The sequence below is a fragment of the Neodiprion virginianus genome, chromosome 2 (assembly GCF_021901495.1).
Source record: "Neodiprion virginianus isolate iyNeoVirg1 chromosome 2, iyNeoVirg1.1, whole genome shotgun sequence".
Lineage (NCBI taxonomy): Eukaryota > Metazoa > Arthropoda > Insecta > Hymenoptera > Diprionidae > Neodiprion > Neodiprion virginianus.
The window spans coordinates 8,114,754-8,133,956 of NC_060878.1; the positions used below are offsets into that span (position 1 = coordinate 8,114,754).

Sequence of the window (19,203 nt, forward strand, 5' to 3'; positions counted from 1 at the left end):
AAGAATAGAAACGTATTGAGAATTTCAATACGATCTGTTCCGATTTCTTTATCCAAACGGATGTTTCGTATTCTTTGGAAAGAATTAATTCGGATAGACAGAATTGAATCGGATTGATAATTGCCATCCCTTATTCTAAATAAATACTCGAAACGAACAAGCTATTAGAGGTGGCATTGTCGCGAATATGACGGAGTAGGAAAGAACAGATAAAATCGAATAGAAACGAATAAACAGATTAAAACGAACAGTGTCTCATTGGAATAACTGATGCTTAATTCGGAAACTTAAAGAAATGGGATTCCTAATTCTGCTAATCGTTCCGTTTCTATTCTTTTCCGATTGTTGGGATATGTACGTGGACTTCGATATTTAGAAATGTATTCGCAACAGTCAAAATCGACCAAAGTACCCCTTTAGGACGTCGACACAGTAACGAATAAGCCTATCCGCGCATGTATTATCGTACTGAATATTTGCATATACGTATATAAATACAAGAGCGAGCATATATCAATAATTATAATATTATGATGCGAATCCTCCGATGAACAGACTAAACCTTAGCCATTGTTGAGATCCCACACAGTAACTTGCAGTTATGTATGAAAGAACGACGAAAATTGTACCGAGGGGTAAATCCGATGAGTATGTTTCGTATTTGTTTGAGTCATCGCCGCTGCTGCTGCTGCTGCTGCTGATGTCTATACATGTATGCTCTGCCTTCTTATACATTATTTATGCGATAAATATCCCAGCACCCTGTTTCGTTACACCTCCGAATGACTACTGTTTATTTCGACCTATGCCCGGCTGATATGTATGTATATATATGTAGGTACAGTACGTTGTATACGCGCGGCAACATACCGTGTCAATGGCACATGCCCGTTATCGGCTAATTTATCAACATGTTATATGTATATTAGAATGTACAACGTTTGAACTCGATCTTACATGTGTAGATTATCATTATAAATAAATAAATATTAAACAACGCGAGCACAGGTCCGAGGGTCAATATCGGAGGAGGCGAACGAATCAACGCAGGCTTCCTGCGTATCGCGTACGTTGCAGTATTTTATTTCATCGTCATCTCTGTTCAAGCGTGGGTGATGTGACGAGATGCGTTTCGGCTTCGTCTTATCGTCAAAAGTCTGTTGATCTGGCTGCGCTACGATTTCGTATATGTAACCACAAGTTCAAAGGATCGGAATATCGAATTTTCAAAACTTCTGAATTAACGTTGAATAATTCGTATAGAATTTTTCAATTTAGCTACGAGGAATAGTCTAAATGTGTGCAAAATTTCAAACGTATATAACAGGAATAAAGTACAGAATCGCGATAAAAGAAATTCATGGATATATCGGAAAAATAAAAACAAATCTTCGACTATAAAAAATATATGAGAGACAAAGTAAATTATAATCATCAAGATATAAATTATTTACAGAAATCATAGATAGGAATATAAAAATGACAACCATACTATATTTTTTTCTCTAGCTATAAGAACATTTTCGTCATTTCTATGTATTCTCCGACTTTCTACAAATTAAAATTCTTACGTAATATGAATTCATTGATTTTCCCATCTTTGGATATTCGATATACTTTCAGACCACCATTTCACCCGTCGCATGTTAACATCATTATTTCTTATTTATTCATTTTTCATCTCTTTTTCTTTCTCATCGACAAAGTTGCGATAATATACAAGCGCGGTGCGTTGAAAGGGTCGAAAAACTTGCGGTCGAGTAAGCTGAGGGATCAAAAGATTCGGTAAGAGGAACACCTCTTACACTTTTGAAACGAGTGAGCGGCGTTTTTTAAATTGGAAGGTAGAGCGATCGGTCGGTCCATCATGCACGTTGCGTGAGTGACGATGGGCTTTTTATACGCTCCGGGTATACAAACTTTATTATACCTATATTATGTATGTATACGGTACACACATAAAAATCTATCGAGGGTAGTAATGTTAAGTGGTAAACGGAATTCGCGGTGAACGTTTTGTTACACATTTTATATGTACGCTTGTACAGTTTGAACCGCCATTGAGGGAGAAAAAATTCTTCGTGACAACCCGACGATCCGGTATCTCATGTGCCTGCAGGGACGCGCTTTCTCATCTTGTATAATATCTACCTGCGATTGATCGATCGGCTCGGTGAAAAATTCTAGCCTTTTCCTACAACACGCTTACATCTATCTTACATACCTACCTCGTTTCCTAATTCGTGCGTATCCGATACCCCTCACAGTTTACTATAAAACTAGACGCGAGTAACTAATCGTATAGCGATGAAAATCAAGGCAAACTTCCAACCGTTATATCGGCTTGTATTACTCGTTTTTGAAAATTTGAAAAGAAAAATTTATACAAGTAATATAATTGCAAAAACAGCTCCATCTGTTTTTAGTTTCGCGAATAAAATATGTAGAATTCTTCAGAATGGAACTACCTCGGTTATAAACGTATGGAAATTTTCGCGAACTGTGGACAGAGGATTGAAATTTGCGTGCTTGAGTTTCGTACGTTACAAGAAAAAAAAAATAATGGCCATTACCTTCTCGTTTGACGTTCAGGAAATCGCTGCATTAAAGTGCACTCGTTATATCATATATGTATACAACTACATACGCAGCATACAGAAGATCGTAACTTCAGCAGTGTTGATTTCAACCGACATGCACAGAGAGATTACACTACACTTATGTATGTATATATATATATATATGTATATAAATCTTACACCCGTTTATTTTGCAATTAGAGATGCTTACGAGCGCAAACGATGCCGCGGGTCTGCCAATCTTTGCATGAGCATTGCGTGATGCATGTATTCCTACGTTGAAGTTTCGTTGCTGAATATGTGTGCAATGCAGCAGCGGCTCTGCACTTATCCGCTGCACAGTGTGCGTTCAAGCTTGCACGTTGCATGTATAAAATGCAGTAATATATTGTTATTCAAACGAGGGGTGCAATATTTATCTACACCGCGGATCGCAGATTCGTAAGACAAACTCATATTATACATTCTTGCATAATGAAACAGAGTCGCAGATTTTTAAACAGCAATTGATAACTCCCGTCGAATTAATATATATATTTATATATTATCGCCGTTTGCTACAGAAGTGATATACTTATTACGTTACATAGATCGAAGGTTTGAAATAACTATGACGAAATCGTCATCATTTTATTGCGCTAGATATTCACTTTGTATTATTATACTCTCTTTTTGCAGTACGTCGTGCAGTACAAAAAAAAAAAAAAAATTACGAATACCGATCGACATCGCGACAGTGCATTTATACGTTCGCTGTACGATCGATATATCGTTGATAAAAAATTAGACTGATCCGTGTCAAAGGAGAAAAAAAGATATGGCGATGTCAGCGCGTTTATAGGTACAGTCCTCGACGATTGTTGGCAAAATTTTTGTGCCAAATTGAGAGAACATAACGACTCTGAATCCCTGCTTATTATACAGGCAGCAGTTTTCGAGTCGGCACTCTTTTGTCTCGACGAAACCTCGTCGTATAATGACCGTTAATTACGTTTCCCGAACGATACGAATTTCGGCGGATTCGGATTATATAGGCGTCTATTATCGTGTGTGTATAATTCCTGCGCACAAGACGGTCCGACTCTCAGCGCATTGTCTACCTTCCAGGTTGTTCCCCGTTCCATCCATGGACTGGTAGCCTATCATCTTGGGCATTTATCCCTGTCCTCTAAATTTCACTCCGCACTCTCGAAGCTCCTTTTTTCCTCTACTCTCCTCTCCTCTTATTTTCCCGTACAGCGGTCGTGGCGTGTATAATCGTTGCGCGGTGTTCTGTCGGCGATTTCTTATCCTCTCTGTCATTATTTACACATTTAGAACTGCACAAGAGTATATTATAAATCCTCCCTCGCTGTGTTGAGACGAAGAACGCTCGCCCGAACAGCGGGATAGAGGAAAAGAGAGGAGAAGAGAAAAGGAGAAATGCAAGGACGGAGAACGGGGGAAGAAAATTTTATAACCCGACTTCGTATATATAATTTGGAGTAATTTGGCAATTGCTTGTAATTGATGGCGGGCGCCTGCAGTCCCTATCCTTCGAGCTCCGCCTGCTCTCCTCTCCTCTCCTCTCCTCGCCGCTACTTTTCTTTCCTCCTTCGCGTCTCTCCGCATACTCGAACCTCGATTTAAGTAGGGCTGCGTCAATCCGATGCCAACCTAAAACGCATCCTAATCACTAGTTGCCAGGGTGCAGGATGCCTCGGTAACAAATTCGAGGAGAAAGAGAGAGAGAAAGAGAGAGATATGAACCACCCCCTCGTACCTCATCGAAAAACCAGAACCAAAAGATCCTGAAATTTTTGACAATGCGCGCAGCGGATTGACAACTCAATGCTTTGGTTTAGGACCCTTATTCGTCAAATTATTGTGAAAAATTACCGCCCGAATCGAGCTGGGTGATGAAGTAACCAAAGATTAGTAGAATTTTTGACTTTTTTCCCACGTTTGTTGGTAACACAAATTTTTTAGCAGCGCACTCTCGAGATTGAAAAGCAAAATAGTTTCCATTGTTTTGTTATTATTGTAACAATTAATGCTACCGCTCTTGGTAGGCAATTTCCTTTTTAATATTTAATTTTATTGCTGTGGTAATAGAATGTCATAAGTTATCAAATAAGAAAGTGGAAGGGGAAAATTGTGTCAACCCGCTGATTGCGTACATAACGTATGTATGTATATACATATTTCTATAAATCAGGATGGAAACACTAAATAATCCGACTCGATAAGTTCATTTCTTTTTTTTTCAAACGCGCATCAAAATTTTCTCAGAGCATCTCAACTAGAATATCCCAGCCAAATGTGAAGTCTTAATATTGATATTTAGAGGTAAATATTTGTTTTATTTACCATTCTATTTTCATTTTTCATTCAGATAAGACGTTAAAAATATGAGAAAATTGTTGAATTTTTTTTTCTCGTCAACGGCTTGACTCATAAACTATCTAAATGCAGATTCTTATATTAAATTTCACGCTCTATAAAAAAGTACTGAGATAGAATTTTCCTAACTCTAACCGCTCAAGAGATATTCGCCTATAAACATTGAGTCACCTTCAATATCTCTTAATCGGTCAGACTTGGGAGAATTCTATTTCAGTACTTTTCTTTTGCAGAGCGTAAAATTTCCTATACAAAACAATATTTATATAGTTGATAACCCGAGCCGTTTACGAGAAAAAAAAATTCCAACTTTTTCCGTTTTTTTACGTGTTATTTGGATGGAAAATGGAAAAAATAAAATAGGAACCTCTAAATATCAGTACTAATAGCTTGTCCAAAATTTTGATGAGCGTTTGATAAAAATAAGAAAAAAAATTTTCCGTCTTCTAAGATCCTAGCACACAGTGACCAAATCCTGATTACAATTATTACAGCTACACACGGTGAAAAGACGTCGAGATGATCGAGTGAACTAAAGGTCTGGCTTTTTTTTTTTTTTTTATTGTGGACAGTTAGCTTTTCACGTTCATGCACAAGGTTGGCTGCGTGAGACCGCCTAAAATACCCAAGAGAGAGAAAGACACCGACCGTTCGGTGCGTAACTACCTGCCCTGAAGCGGTGGAAGGAACGTCGAAACCTCAGGTTATACCTTCGCCCTCGGGTGCTTCCCAGAAAGGTATGGACTTAAGCCCGCAATGCCGATGAGAGAGCGGCCGCAGAAGAACTGGCCCTTGGTTCTCTATTGTTCTTGCTAATTGCCGTCGTCCCCCACGCCCAGACGACCCAAAACTCTGACCGGTCGGTTATTTCGACCCCCTCCCTCCCCCCCTCCCGCCCCCTTTTCCTCCCCGTCCTCGTCCTCGTTCACGGTTCGCAGCGAAGTCCTTAATGCTCGGATAGTTACAGGTCTGAGCAAATACACAGGAATGTTTTTGTTTTAGAATGTCAGGATGAGACGGTCGACAGGTAGCGAAAACCTGACCGGCACCATTCACTCGTACAGCTGTGCCAGAGTTCATTGGTATAACGGCCTGTTATACAGGCATATTAATATCGGACTAACTGCGCGGACTTGTGTTGATGAAAACGTTCGAAATATCTCCAGCAATGTTACAGTATTCGTGACGCAATGGTATTAATAGTGGGTACGAATGAAACGACAAGTATAGAATCGCATGAAAAATAATACGGTTTAAGTAATTTTTCCGTCAAATTGGGGCGGGGTGAAAATTACGATTTTGAAAAGTTCCTGAAGCGCTGAATTCAGAATTTTTTGGTATCGATACGAGAAGTAGAGAAATGAAACTTTGACGAAATATCAAAGTTTCGAACGGTCCGAAACGATTTTTGTTCCTCTCTCTTCTTCCGACCGTAAATTCAGAAGTGTTTTGGTACAGCGTGCAAAATCATTAAAGCCGTTCGAGACAAGGCGATGCTGCATTACACAGTGCGTTGAAACGGTACCTTTATACAAACTTGTTGCTTCACTCCTTCGTGCAACCGAGGTATAAATATGCGTGCAGCCCAAGATTTGTCTGTAGTTATCGAAACTGATGGAGGAACGACGACGAACGTCGTTTCACCACGGTAATTCCGAGAAGTGTGTATACGTATACCGATATGTGTACACACGGTTCGAATATACTGTAATTCATTCGCAGCAGCAGCAGCAGCAGCAGCGGCAACAGCAGCGGCAGCAGCTTGATTTATCTCACGGAGCTGGCAATCCGAGGAATAATTTAGGTCCCCGTTGCAAGAGATATGTCGGTGTAAAACTTCCCGATATTGCGTACACATTATACGTACTGCAGTAAAGGCTTTACCTGGAACCCGTAATACCTAATCGTTCAGCGATATCTCGTTCCGTGGTAGACGCGTTATTTTCATAAATTATTACGTAAAAAAGGAATGCAAAATTAGACCAACGTACCTAAACATCTGTCGGATTCTGATACTTTCCCACAAGTATAGAGTTCCGGTTTTACCTGCGGCTCTAATTACACTAGTATATCCTCAAATTCACGGGTATATGACCATTCGCGCCGTTTGCACAGAGAGGGTAAAGTAATGCCCAAATCCCGAGTTTCTCCTATTCGTTCCCATCATCGTTCATCTGCCCGCTGCTGCTGCTGCTGCAGTTTCTATATTTGTTCAAGAATTATCCCTCGGCTAGTTTATACGTTCGAAACCATTTCGAGTCGGTCAATATTAGAATGTGTATATACGCCCCAGGTCGGTATATATTAGGTACATGCGTACATACCATTTCCTGACTATTCAAATAGGACGAGTATAGAGCTATATAAGCCATGCACGCGGAGCTAAAGATTTTAAGCCTCTTTGTAATCGGTCAACAACCGCGCCTTGTGCACGGTGGTAGCTGCTGCCATGCAGTGTCAATAACATTTAATGAATAGATAGTACAGAAACTATTACACGTACGTAGTGTGCAGTACGCTTTGGGTGCACGCAGCATCGAACCGTGATATTAAACATGTAGATTATTCATTAGCTTCTCCAGTGTACCCACATACACATCCATAGTCAAATTCCAACGAACATATAGTATATATATATATATATATATATATACACGAGTATATAATAAATACACAATGTTGAATATTGTACAAGCCGCAGCACGGTTAACGACTGCACTCTCATGGCCCCGAAATATAAAGGATCTCGAAGCCTTTCTCGATGACTGACAGCATTGATGCGGTAACCATCGCGGCTTATAGGCATACGTCAAGTATATAGGTATGCGTGCGGAGAGGCAGAGGAGAGCAAAGCCAACCGACAGATGCCGACGAGATATTATTTTTTCATAACGAAAGATTAATTCGGTCAGGTTATAATTATTTGATGAAAATCTCTCAATTATCCGTCATACGGTCGATATAAAATGAACTGCTTTGACGGTGCGGTACGGTAGTTTTCAGGTTCGAGGTCTTGTTTGAAAAAATCAGAATCTTACGTTTCACCCGTACGTACCAGTAGGTATTAATTACCGCGTGTGTATGAATTGAAACATTATTACCGATAATAAAGCCGGTAAATCGATAATAATTAATAATTATCGATACATATCCTCTTCAGCGACGTTTCTATTAAACGCAAATGCAGCTGCATTGCACGTTGCACGGTGTCAATTTATAAATATAGACCTCGGTAATTCTGCAGCAGTGCCATGCAGCCATGCTGCCAATGCAGAGTTTGCCAATACGGAAAAATAGAGAAAAGGCAAATTATATACGCAATCTATTAATAGGCTGCGAATTGTTCAGGGCAATCACGTAGCGGTGCGGAAAGTTGGACGCGTGTGCGCGAGGCCTGCATCCACCGACACAAGGAAGCCCTGAAGTGCAGCGTGCGGTTCGAGGTGAAAGAAACTGCTGCTGATCCCCTACGGGACGGTCAACTAGGCGCACACGCGTGTCAATCGTCGAGGCCCCTTTATGCGTCGCGCGTGTCAGAAACAGAATACGCATTTCAATGTTCAATTGGACGCGGCTGCTGACACGCCTGCATATAACGCCGTGCTACGCATACCAATTATTCATCCTAACTGCCAGACTTGTGTGCATATAACCTAAGTAGGTAGATACAAACGTATGTATTTGAAAATTGTGCCCTGCGCACGCGTTCCGGCGATCGCTTTTATTGGGATTCACTCACTTTGCAACGCGTCATCTGGCGGTAAAAATCAAACTAAAGTAGCCACGCTGACAATTGGCCGTTGACCGTATTTTTTCGCGTGTGGATGGTAGAACAGGTGTATCATTCGTTACGTTTCGTTAATTTATGTGACGTGAGTAATTTAGAACCCCAAGAATTACGATTTGCCTCGATTAAAATTAAAAACTTAGGTTATGTGGCGATAAAATGGCGCCGACAACCAGACTCTGACGTCGCGAGGACATTTTCCAATAACGCGCGGTATCTTTACAACATTTTAGAAACACAGTTTTTTTTTTTTTTTTTTATTGTCATTTCTGCAAGATGTGGGAACAGAGTGAATTTCTAACGACTGAACGGTCTGTCGTCTGCCAAAATTTAATGCGCATGCGCTACAATCCGAGAGCAGTTATTTCCCAGGGCGACCAACCGCCATAAATTTATACGGCAGTTCGCCGCGATGTTTTTAACCTCAAATATTTTGACACTTGTCGGTGTTGAACCGAAGACTCATGGGGGACTAGAATAAAGGAGTTCAATCTTCGTACCTTTGATCCGGCATCGAAAATCCATATACAAGGAAGATTGCGCTGGCTGACTCTGAACGGCACTGATATCGCAAACATCCAACGGGTGGTGGGCAGACTAGACAGAGACAAATATACGCATTTTTATTATAATTCGCCAAAAATTTACAACAAGTTTGTGAGGTTATGTTGATCTTCAAGCCGCACTTATTCATTTTTAATAAAGCCACACAATTAATAAATAATATTTATACTACCTTTGCTAAGTAACATGCGATCAATTTAATTTCCTACCTTAATATAATGACGATAGTTATCACTTTTCTCCACAATAACTAACACGGGCACGCGTGCTTAACGTTATTCCCGTTCAAGTGAGGAGCAATTTTTCATTCCGGTCACGATCCATATTGTTTATGTATATATATATATTGTCAATTCTTACAAACTTCACTTCGGAAATTCACGATGACAGCGATGCTTCGGATGAAATTTAAAACTACTAAATGACAAATTTTCGAGGACGATGCAGAATCTTTCCTTTGCTCCCCAACAGAGATTCTACTCCTTTACCCCAGTACAAGTGGCAACATTTTTGAGGTTACCGTCACGATGGCCTGTCACCCTAGAAAACAATTGCTGTCGGATTCTAGCGCATGCGCATTACATTGTAGCAAACTACGATCATGCAGCGTTAGCAATTCACTCTGTATGCCGTTACATCGTACCTGGTTACATGTATTATACCTATATATATAATCTTACAGTTGATGAAAGTTTTGTTACATTCCGTTATCGAAAGAATTGAGAAATAGAACCTGTTGGCCAGCAGAATCGCGTACGCGACATTTTACTGTAAGTTACTTGCGTGTGTATTACATCGGATAATACAACGGATATTATAAATCCCATGCGATAGTGTTTAATCGAAAATACACAACTCAAATTCGATCCTCGTATGAACATTAATTCGGTTTCGAACGTGTGAAATCCGGTTTCGCATACTCGGATCGCGACGAATTGTCACATTAATTATGTAGCATTTCGGTAGCAGTCGCGAATTAGCTACGTATTCGTTTTATAGGATATGTATAATTACTACGCCCGGACGTTCGATCGCGCGTTGAAATTTATTCAACAGGTATAACGTACATTCCCGCAGTGGATCGGTTAGCTAGCTCGTTGATATAACGTCGTTGAAACGATTAACGGAACGTCTATAACATGGCCCGGTATTATGTGCGTACCAAAGCGAACTAACCGATTCCAGATTTTCAAAATTTCAGTTCCAAACGGTCGATAAACGACTCTTCCCACTATCGGACTGTATTCATATTGAAAGAATATTTAAAATCGACGACCACAAGCCGTTTTATAACAGTTCAGGATCGGCTGTACAATACAGACCCGGAGTTAGAAAAAATGTTGCACCGCGTGGAGACATTCCTGACGTTTAACATCCTCAACATTATTCAATATATGCGAGGACATAATATTCGTCAAATAAAAGGATCAGTCCGGAGCAAGCAGGCAAGCAACCAACCATCAACAGCAGCTGGACTGCACGACAAAGGGTTGCGGTAAAAACATATGTATACGTTATATAGGTATTTGGATAGGGTCCATTTGCGTTGCTGATGCCGCGTAGAGGTCGATGAAAAACAATAACGATGAATTAAGAAGGCTTGTCGGAAAATAATTAATATGCCTGGGACGCATAACGAATGGCCCCGTGAGCGAAGAGCACTGTTTGTTTTCGGTGTTTCGAAGCTTGGGAGAGAGCCCAAAGGGAACGAGAGACCTGGGCGGGCCCCGTCTTACGTCTTTGTTTAGCTAACCGGAGTCGAATCTATTCGCGTCTCGCTCCAGCTCTCAGGATCCTCTCCGGGTTCCGTGCCGGAGTAGAGAGGAGCTCGTCGAAACGACCTCCCGCTGTTTCTCTGCTTTTCTTCTTTCCTTTTTTCCGTCCTTTTCTCCCCCTTCCCTTTTGTTTCTTTCTTCTTCTTAACTTTATTTTTCTTTTTTCTTTCTTTTTTTTATCCCTTTTTATCTTAAACGAGCGCGCACACGCTCGATCTTGCGCGCAACACACGCACGTACCGTACACACAAGCATTACCAGTTCTTCATCTCACTCTTCTCTGCATCAGCGCGCGGTTCGCCTCTTGATTCGTGAGATCCCTGCAGCAACAGCAGCAGCAGCAGCAGCAGCAACATCGGCAGCAGCGGCTCCGTCAGCATCACCAGCGGCAGCCGCATGCCTCTCTCCATATATTCTCTCTACTTTAATCTTTCTTTTGTGACTCGGCTGTTTTAGCGTTTTTTATATTCCATGCCGAGCTGAATCCCACTACCGCCCCGCGCCCTCTTTCTGCCCTCGAGGAGACCCGCCGGGCTTTCGGATAGAAGAACGCCGAGTGAAACTTACCGAGAGAAAGAGAGTAGATGCACGAGGAGAGGAGGAGAGACAACGCCGCTGGCTTATTAGCGAGCGAGGTACTGACGGAGAAAGACAGCTTGATATTATAATAATAAATACGACGTTAGTTAGTCAGACCGCCTCGGCCGCTTTTATATGCCTTTTAATGGTTTATTTCATATCGGGCTCATTAATACGCCCGAGGGGTCTCTCTCTCGCCGCGCTTCTCTGCGTCCATGTACTTCTCTCGAACCCCCCTTCAAGCCTTCATTTTTATCCTCCTTTTCCTTATACTTCTTGTTCTCCGTCTACATGTACATACATACGTACATGCATTACACGTTATTATACATACATGCATTAACGAAGGTGTGTACAGTATAGTGTATAGTTACAGGTTGCACGGTATGCGTGCAGCATACTCTGTCATACACTCTATGTGTATTCGTACACGCGCATCTACGTGCAACTTAACATTGTCCATGTACCACATAACAGGGCACGGTTTATCTTTTACGACTTCCAGTTCGCCGCTGATTACCAGAGACATTCCATCCTCGATGCTGCTGCTGCTGCTTCTTTTGCATCGGGAATAACTCATACACATATGTATATGTATGCTTGACCCTTTTTCCTTTTATCCTAATTATTCAAACTTTTCAATTCAATCGGCAAATTGTGCGATGCGGTGGTCCGCTCTGATCTTCATTATACGTTACGTTACGTGGGCATGTGTGCTTCTGCGTTGAAAAGCCCTTCGGGCCTCCGGCTTCCTTAATTTATTATGACAAGCCAGGAGAATCTCGGTCCACTTCCGTCTATGTAAATGATGGATGAGAGTTACGTGCGTCTCCTTTCTGTCCTCGACCCGCGTTCGTCCTTCTCCGCTAACTGACATATCGTTTATAGATGGATCGCGGGGACTCGGAATTCCACCTTCTCCTTCGGACCACCCTGAAAAATTCGAATCCTAGACCCAAACTTGCGCAATTTCATTTCGTATCGTTTCGTTTCAGGATCAGTCGGACGCGAGGTGCGATGCTTCTGCAACCAAGCGGCCTGCGTGACTCAGGGATACTTGTGCCGAGGCACGGGTTGTTTCACCGAACTACCCTCGAGCCTGAACAATCCGTCATCGCTGAGGCCGGAACGAAGTCCCTGGCACGGGTGCCTCGGCGATGGTTTTAAGGACAGACAGTGTCCCGCGGGACTTTTGTGCTGCGAACAGGACTTGTGCAATCACGTCGACGATCCCGCGGTTCAAACGAAACTCAATAGAACTCTCCACGGTGAGTCCAGACGCGGATTGTCACGATGTTTCTTACCAGCCCAGTCGCTGTGTACAAAAAAGAACAACTAGAATTGCAATTTTTCGATACCATCACTCTTTTGTCTTATCGTTGGGCGGGCATGGTTCCAGAATCCGGAATTTAGACCAAATTCTGCGATAACTTCAGCCGTCATGTTGAATTTATGGTTTGAGTGGTAAATATCAAACTTAATCAAAAAATTTCCATGGCCATTACGTTGTAGAGAATTAAATTTCCTACAAGTTTAGTAACAACTATTTTTCATAAAAAATATCAAAACGGGCGAGTTGTTTGACAATGAAAAAATGTTCCCACAAATTCAAGATGACGGCAGAATCTGTTCCCCCAACGATGAGAGAAAGAAAATAATGGTATCGGAGAATTGCAATTTCAAATATACATTCCGACTGTATGACTATGTGGAATGTGTAAGAGCTGAAGCAGTGATGTAACAAGTCGTTTTGATTATTGCAGTTTTGTCCGGGGACCAGCGAGTCTACAATTTCGGACCTATCCAGAGCAGCAATCACGGGAATCAAGCGACCGAGGGCTGGTTCAGAACAGCGACGATAGCCGTCCCGATATGCGGCCTAGTCGCTCTTCTTGTTCTTGCCGGTTTGGCCGTTCGACTTTTGAAGCCCATGCCGACGCAGGGCGATAAGCTCGGTCCGCACTGCAGAATTCCGGATAACGCGCCGCCCCTTTTGGGACCGCCGAAAGTGCCTCTCGTCTAACGATTAACCGATCCGCTGGAGAGTGAAGAGAAGATACGTGAAACATATTTTTGAGAACTGAGAAGCGAATTAAGACGAGTTGAACATTTCCATCCCCGTCGCAGCATCGGGCGTCCGACAGTGTTGGTGAAATCGGAATAAATCCGAGCAAGGAAAAAATATATCCGCAGGTGTAGATAAATTTTGGAATTCAAAGGTTTTTTAAAAATTTCCTCTTTTACTGTAATACGCGTTCAGTTGGTAAGCACAAGGAACACGGCCGTTATTTATCATACATGCGATATTCACCGTACTATTGTCTCCTACGAAACGCGAAAAAACAACAACAAAATGTCACGCGCTGTTTGCAAATATACGCATACATATATACGTATATGTAGGACATACGTATATAAATGGACAGGTATTTCAACAGCTGCATGTGTGAATTGTGATTTAAAGACTTCTTTCAAAGGGTTGGCCTTATATGATATACTATATAATTGTATAGAACCTTAAGAAAGCTAGCGGGCCCTACGAGGCTTCTCTTGGCTGTGAATTTTATGAAGAAATAAAAAAGAAAGAGAAAAAACTAAAATTGGAAAAAAAAAAACATTTTCAGACAATATTCATGTCTTATGATTTTTGCCTTTTTCTACTCAAAGACGGGGATTATTTTTTACTGATTGTGAGCTCCTGTTCGGCATGTTCGTTGCGGAGAAATTTAAACCATTCGTAATGCCCCCCCCCCCCCTGCCGAGAGACCGTTTTTACTTCCTCGGTAAAGAAAATACAACGAGTTGAACAGGTAATCATGTTGTATTCGGATTCCTATATTCACAACGAGTATATATGTGTAGTATCCCCGTCCGTAATTGTTTTCGCACTTGTATAATGTAAATATTTAAATATATATGTAGTATACATAATATGGAAAACCAAGATTTTGTAACATAGTATATAGTAAAATTAATGCTGTGCAAACTGTAAAATTGGATAGTAATATGAAATATATTCATCGACATATAGTATATATTTTTAATAAAATTAGCAATAGGATGTAATTCGTAGATCGTTTACAATGATACTCTACTAATTATTCAACAATTGACTCAGAGCTATTGCTTTTAGCCGTTTAAAGAGTCGAAGATTCTGACATAATGGCCATTAGTGAAAAATAAGAATGTTTTTTTTTTAAACATTCAATGAAATTTATTTAGTTTACGTTTGTAAACAATGTGCACCAAAGCTCATTTATTAGATCGCTTTACTGATCCAATTACCTCAACTAAATTTCATGAATCTCTCCTCTGAATTTGAAAACTTTTCAACAATTTCGAAGTCCTCGCAAACCCGATTGCGGAGTAACTGGCAACTGTGCCACACAATTTTCAATAGAAGCGATGTACAACAGACAAGTTATGAACCAGAAAAGCAAAATTTGAAAACGAATGAGATCATTTGTAACATCACGTTAATATGTGTTACGTAAGAGGCACGAACAGATTTGTTCACAACCTCCTAATCCGATTATAATACAGTTTAGAAATCATTTTCTGAGAAACGAGAAAAAAAAACTAGTTACATTCATGTATTTTAATAATTGTTCACGCACAGGGTAGAATAAAAAATGGAATACGCGCATTACACGAAACAAAAAAAGAATTTCTCTCTGATGATTAAAATTTCGCGAATTGCGGTGCAGCAAAATTTTTGAACTTGAGCGACATAGAGAAAAAAAACGACAGCTCTCAGTTCATACGAGATTTAACATTGACGGAATGGCTAAAGTTGGATTCTGCATTTAAGGTCCATTAACGTCAAATTAAACTTCACTTCGTACAGCCAACAGGCGATTAAAGTTTCCATAGCTCTATTTATATTCCGAATAAATATTATATTGTGATAATATTGTATAATTATTTTAACTTGATAATAAATAATAATAACTATAATAATAATATGAATATTAATTCAAATGCGATTTTATACACATATAATGAGATGTATCGCCTTGCGCAGGGCGATTATACAAAGTATAAAAAAATAATACAAATAAAATAACTGAACATTTTTTGCTCATTTCATTTTATTCATTTCTTCCTTCAATGCCTGTTACATACACCTTTTTTGCCACTCGTATTACAGAAAGGGTGAGTCATTACTCGATAAAATAGGAATCCCATTCATCTTGTTTGAACATTGTTTCATTTATTTTGCATTTTTAATGTATAACCATAGTAGACACTATGTAGTTTTAATATGATCAAATTGCCATCACAGATAAAAATCGTTTGGCGGGACGTGCATTATATAGCTTTACAAGGCTTTCATAAATTGTCGCAACAACCTTGTAGTAGTTTTATACTGCGCAGCGAGATACGCAAAAACACAGACAAAACTGCAATACTTGACAAGAAAACTTTCTTGCATGGTGCAACATCTCAAAGAAAATATTTTGTCTTACAAAAATACTGTCCAGGGTTTTTTCTTGCAATTATTTACTTCATATTTAACTTTTTTCTTATTTTTTTTTTTTTAAATCATTACCTTTTCACTCTCAACTTAAAACTCACTCGAGAGTTTTGTCAAAATCACGAATTTCGAACATTACATACCAATTCCCATCAATTATTACACACATGTGTGTTGTAGGAATAGTTTTAGTTTAGTTCTATCGATCAGTCGGTGTATAATATAACCGTCCATCACATCCTGCATGACGATTCTGGTTAAATGTGGTCCGAATAATGAACCTAAGATAGTATCTCACCAAAAGATTTCACGTAAGCCTCGTGAAGTTTGTTGACAAAGTCTGGATCGCTCCTCAGAAGGTAATTAAAAGCCTGCAATAACTGATTCCTTGTCAGCGGCTCAACCGGTCTTGTCAATGGATCTGGGGGACTAGGGGCAGCAAACATAACAGGTGGCATCAATGCTGGACCAGAACCGACTGCTGAACAGCTCGACGATTCTACAGATGCCTGCAAGAAATATCATGCAATGTAATCATTTGATACCTCTGCATCAACAAAATTCAGCACACAAATATCGTCTCCTGTTACGTAAAGCACTGCTAAGTATATGGTTTGTAGACAAATTTTGGAATTTTATATTATTCAAGTTTTGCCAGTAATATCCGATGACATAGAATTACAAAGTTTTACGTAATTGGATGTATATAACTTTTCAGATTTTAAGAATCCCACAATTTTCGTGTTATGTTTCGAATTGGCTGAGAAGCGCTATTTACTAACCGTAGGTCCAGTAGCATGGGCAAATAAGGACGCAAGTGAATTTGCGTTAGGAATGGATGATTGTTGATGATTATTTAACGTGGTGTTAGTCGGAGACTGTATCCTGAGAAACCCTGAAGTACTATTTGTATCAGTTGAATTGGCATTTGTCAATGGTGGCTGTTCTCGTGGTACAGCTGTTGATACAGTTGTACCCCCAGATTCGAGATTGGTCGTAGTTATGCGATTTCGCCTTTTAGATCTGTTCACTATATTTCCTGATACGTTGTTTGGCTGAATAGTTGACGCTGACTGAGATTGAGAATGAGATGGAGGTCCTGGCTGGGGCGTTGTAGATCGTTGTTGTTTTTCAATATGTTCAAGAGTATGTGCGGCTGGATTTGACATCAGACGAGCCAACAATGGCTTAGTCTCTGGTGTTACAGGTCCTGTAGGACCAGGGTTGCCTGTTGGAGGTTGATCACCCGCCTTGAATTGGCCGGGGTTTACCTAATTGTTGAGAAAAAGGCGTGATGATGTGATATTTCCCACTTTCTGTCGACCAGTGTAAACTTGATCTAAGTATTAAAATCATTGTTAGTCCCCAATATTGTAATGTGTTTACTAGGGCTGTGCATTTTCCCAAAATCTCAGGAAAAAAGTTCAGGTTCGGGATGGGTTTGTATCAGGTCAGGTTTTTTAGAGATCCCGGAAGTGTCGGGAAATCTAAAATTTTTGGGAAACCCGTAATCTTTGTAAAGCCAGAAGTATTTGAGATGCCCGAGACGCGGGTAACCTAACTTTCTTAATACTCACAGTATCGATTAAATATTAAATAAATACTAATAGTAAATATTATAATTATATGAAATCAATATTTTCAGTAAAAAGTGTCTCAACATTCATCGGGAGATCCGGGAATCCCAAAAATTTTGACTAAACTGATATTTTCGTGAATCCCAGAGTTTTTGGGAATTCCCGGATTAGCGGTAATTCTAAAGTTTTTGAGAATTTACAGATTTCTGGGAATGCTGAAAATTTCGGGCACCCAACCCAATACTAACAGTTTTTTTCCGACCTGATCCGAAGAATTATGATACCCGCACAGCCCTAAGGTTTACCTTAGCCTTGGCAAAGAAGTCCATAACGCTTTGCGAAGGAACATCAGGTCCGAGAGGTGCTGATAAAGGACCTGTCATGTTTTCCAACAATAAGTTATTCCCTGGAGATTTTGGCCCTCCCCTGTTAGTGTTGAAGTCTTCTTGGGCCTTACTCAGCATGCTGAATATATCGACACTGTTCACACTTGGCCCTGAATTTTTCTTAGTCTTAACCTTATTAGTAGATTTTCGCATCTGCTCAGAATCCTTAACAAGTTTGTTAAGCATAGCCGCAATGCGAACGCATTCTTCCTTTTCGTAAAACCAGATTCCAAATATATTGCAGCTTGAATTTCTATATAAAAGAAACGGCTCCTGCAGCTGTAAGTCGAGCCCTTGCGTTACAGGTTCCATCAAATTATTGGTATTCAGCCTGCAAGAAAGAAAAATTTTATAGTACGGTGGTAAGTTTTGAAAATTGAAGACAAAAAACAAATATCTTTCGTTAAAAGTAGAAGCGTTTTGGGACAATGTGTGGGACATGTTCAAAAAACACGTCCTCGTAATACGAAGGAGAAAATTTAGGTCTCAATATTTTGCCGCTAATTTTTTTTTGTCAGTCAGAATCGATTTCTGAATGATTGCGATGCTTAATGTTAGCGTTTTTACCGATTCATGATCAACACACTGTTGTAGGGTTCCCCGTTTCGTGAATATACGAACAAGGCACCCTCGACGTCGGTTTTTTCCCACTCGTTGTTCTCGGCATTGAATGTGTACAGGGCTACATGGGTCGCAGTCTCGAGAATATCCTTAACGTACGGGTCGACGCGTTTCAATGCAGCAACATTCATTTTCAACTCTGTCAAATCGGCCATCGTGCTCGAAGACCGGCTAATCGACCGGCTAATAAGCTCCAATAAAAGACACAACGACGTACTTAAAAGCACAAAGATACGAAGCACGAACTACAGCGTTCCCGCAATCTCGCAATATTTTGAAACAACGCAAGCAGCTGCTTCTCGGTTGGATGCCATACTGAATTTTAGTACGGCGTTCGTAAAACATCGCGCCGATCTCTAAGCAACTGCCGCGTGTTGTTTCAAGAACACGCAATGGCATTGGCGGTACCGGATTGGTTCGCAAATATATTCGAAAAATAATTAAAAATAAGATTGAATTACAAACCTTGTTTTTTA

General features: G+C 40.3%; 2 protein-coding genes across 2 annotated transcripts in view; one reads left to right on the forward strand and one right to left on the reverse strand.

The window, feature by feature from the left end:
• The window catches only part of LOC124297347 (BMP and activin membrane-bound inhibitor homolog), a 22,090-nt gene extending 6,349 nt beyond the window's left edge, over nucleotides 1–15,741 (forward strand). Inside the window, exons 2-3 of the mRNA XM_046748271.1 lie at nucleotides 12,662–12,934; nucleotides 13,430–15,741. Of these exons, the coding sequence (XP_046604227.1) occupies nucleotides 12,662–12,934; nucleotides 13,430–13,689 (533 nt within the window). The 3' untranslated portion in view covers nucleotides 13,690–15,741. The remainder of the gene's footprint in view (nucleotides 1–12,661; nucleotides 12,935–13,429) is intronic.
• Nucleotides 15,742–16,110: 369 nt separating this feature from the next.
• LOC124297331 (mRNA-decapping enzyme 1A) lies at nucleotides 16,111–19,057 on the reverse strand. Its single transcript, XM_046748250.1, has 4 exons — nucleotides 18,674–19,057; nucleotides 18,026–18,437; nucleotides 16,926–17,414; nucleotides 16,111–16,652 (listed from the first exon to the last, which is right to left on the reverse strand). Exons 1-4 carry the CDS (start codon nucleotides 18,880–18,882, stop codon nucleotides 16,425–16,427), a joined length of 1,338 nt encoding a protein of 445 aa, XP_046604206.1. The 5' UTR covers nucleotides 18,883–19,057; the 3' UTR covers nucleotides 16,111–16,424.
• Between the last annotated feature and the right edge of the window lie 146 nt (nucleotides 19,058–19,203).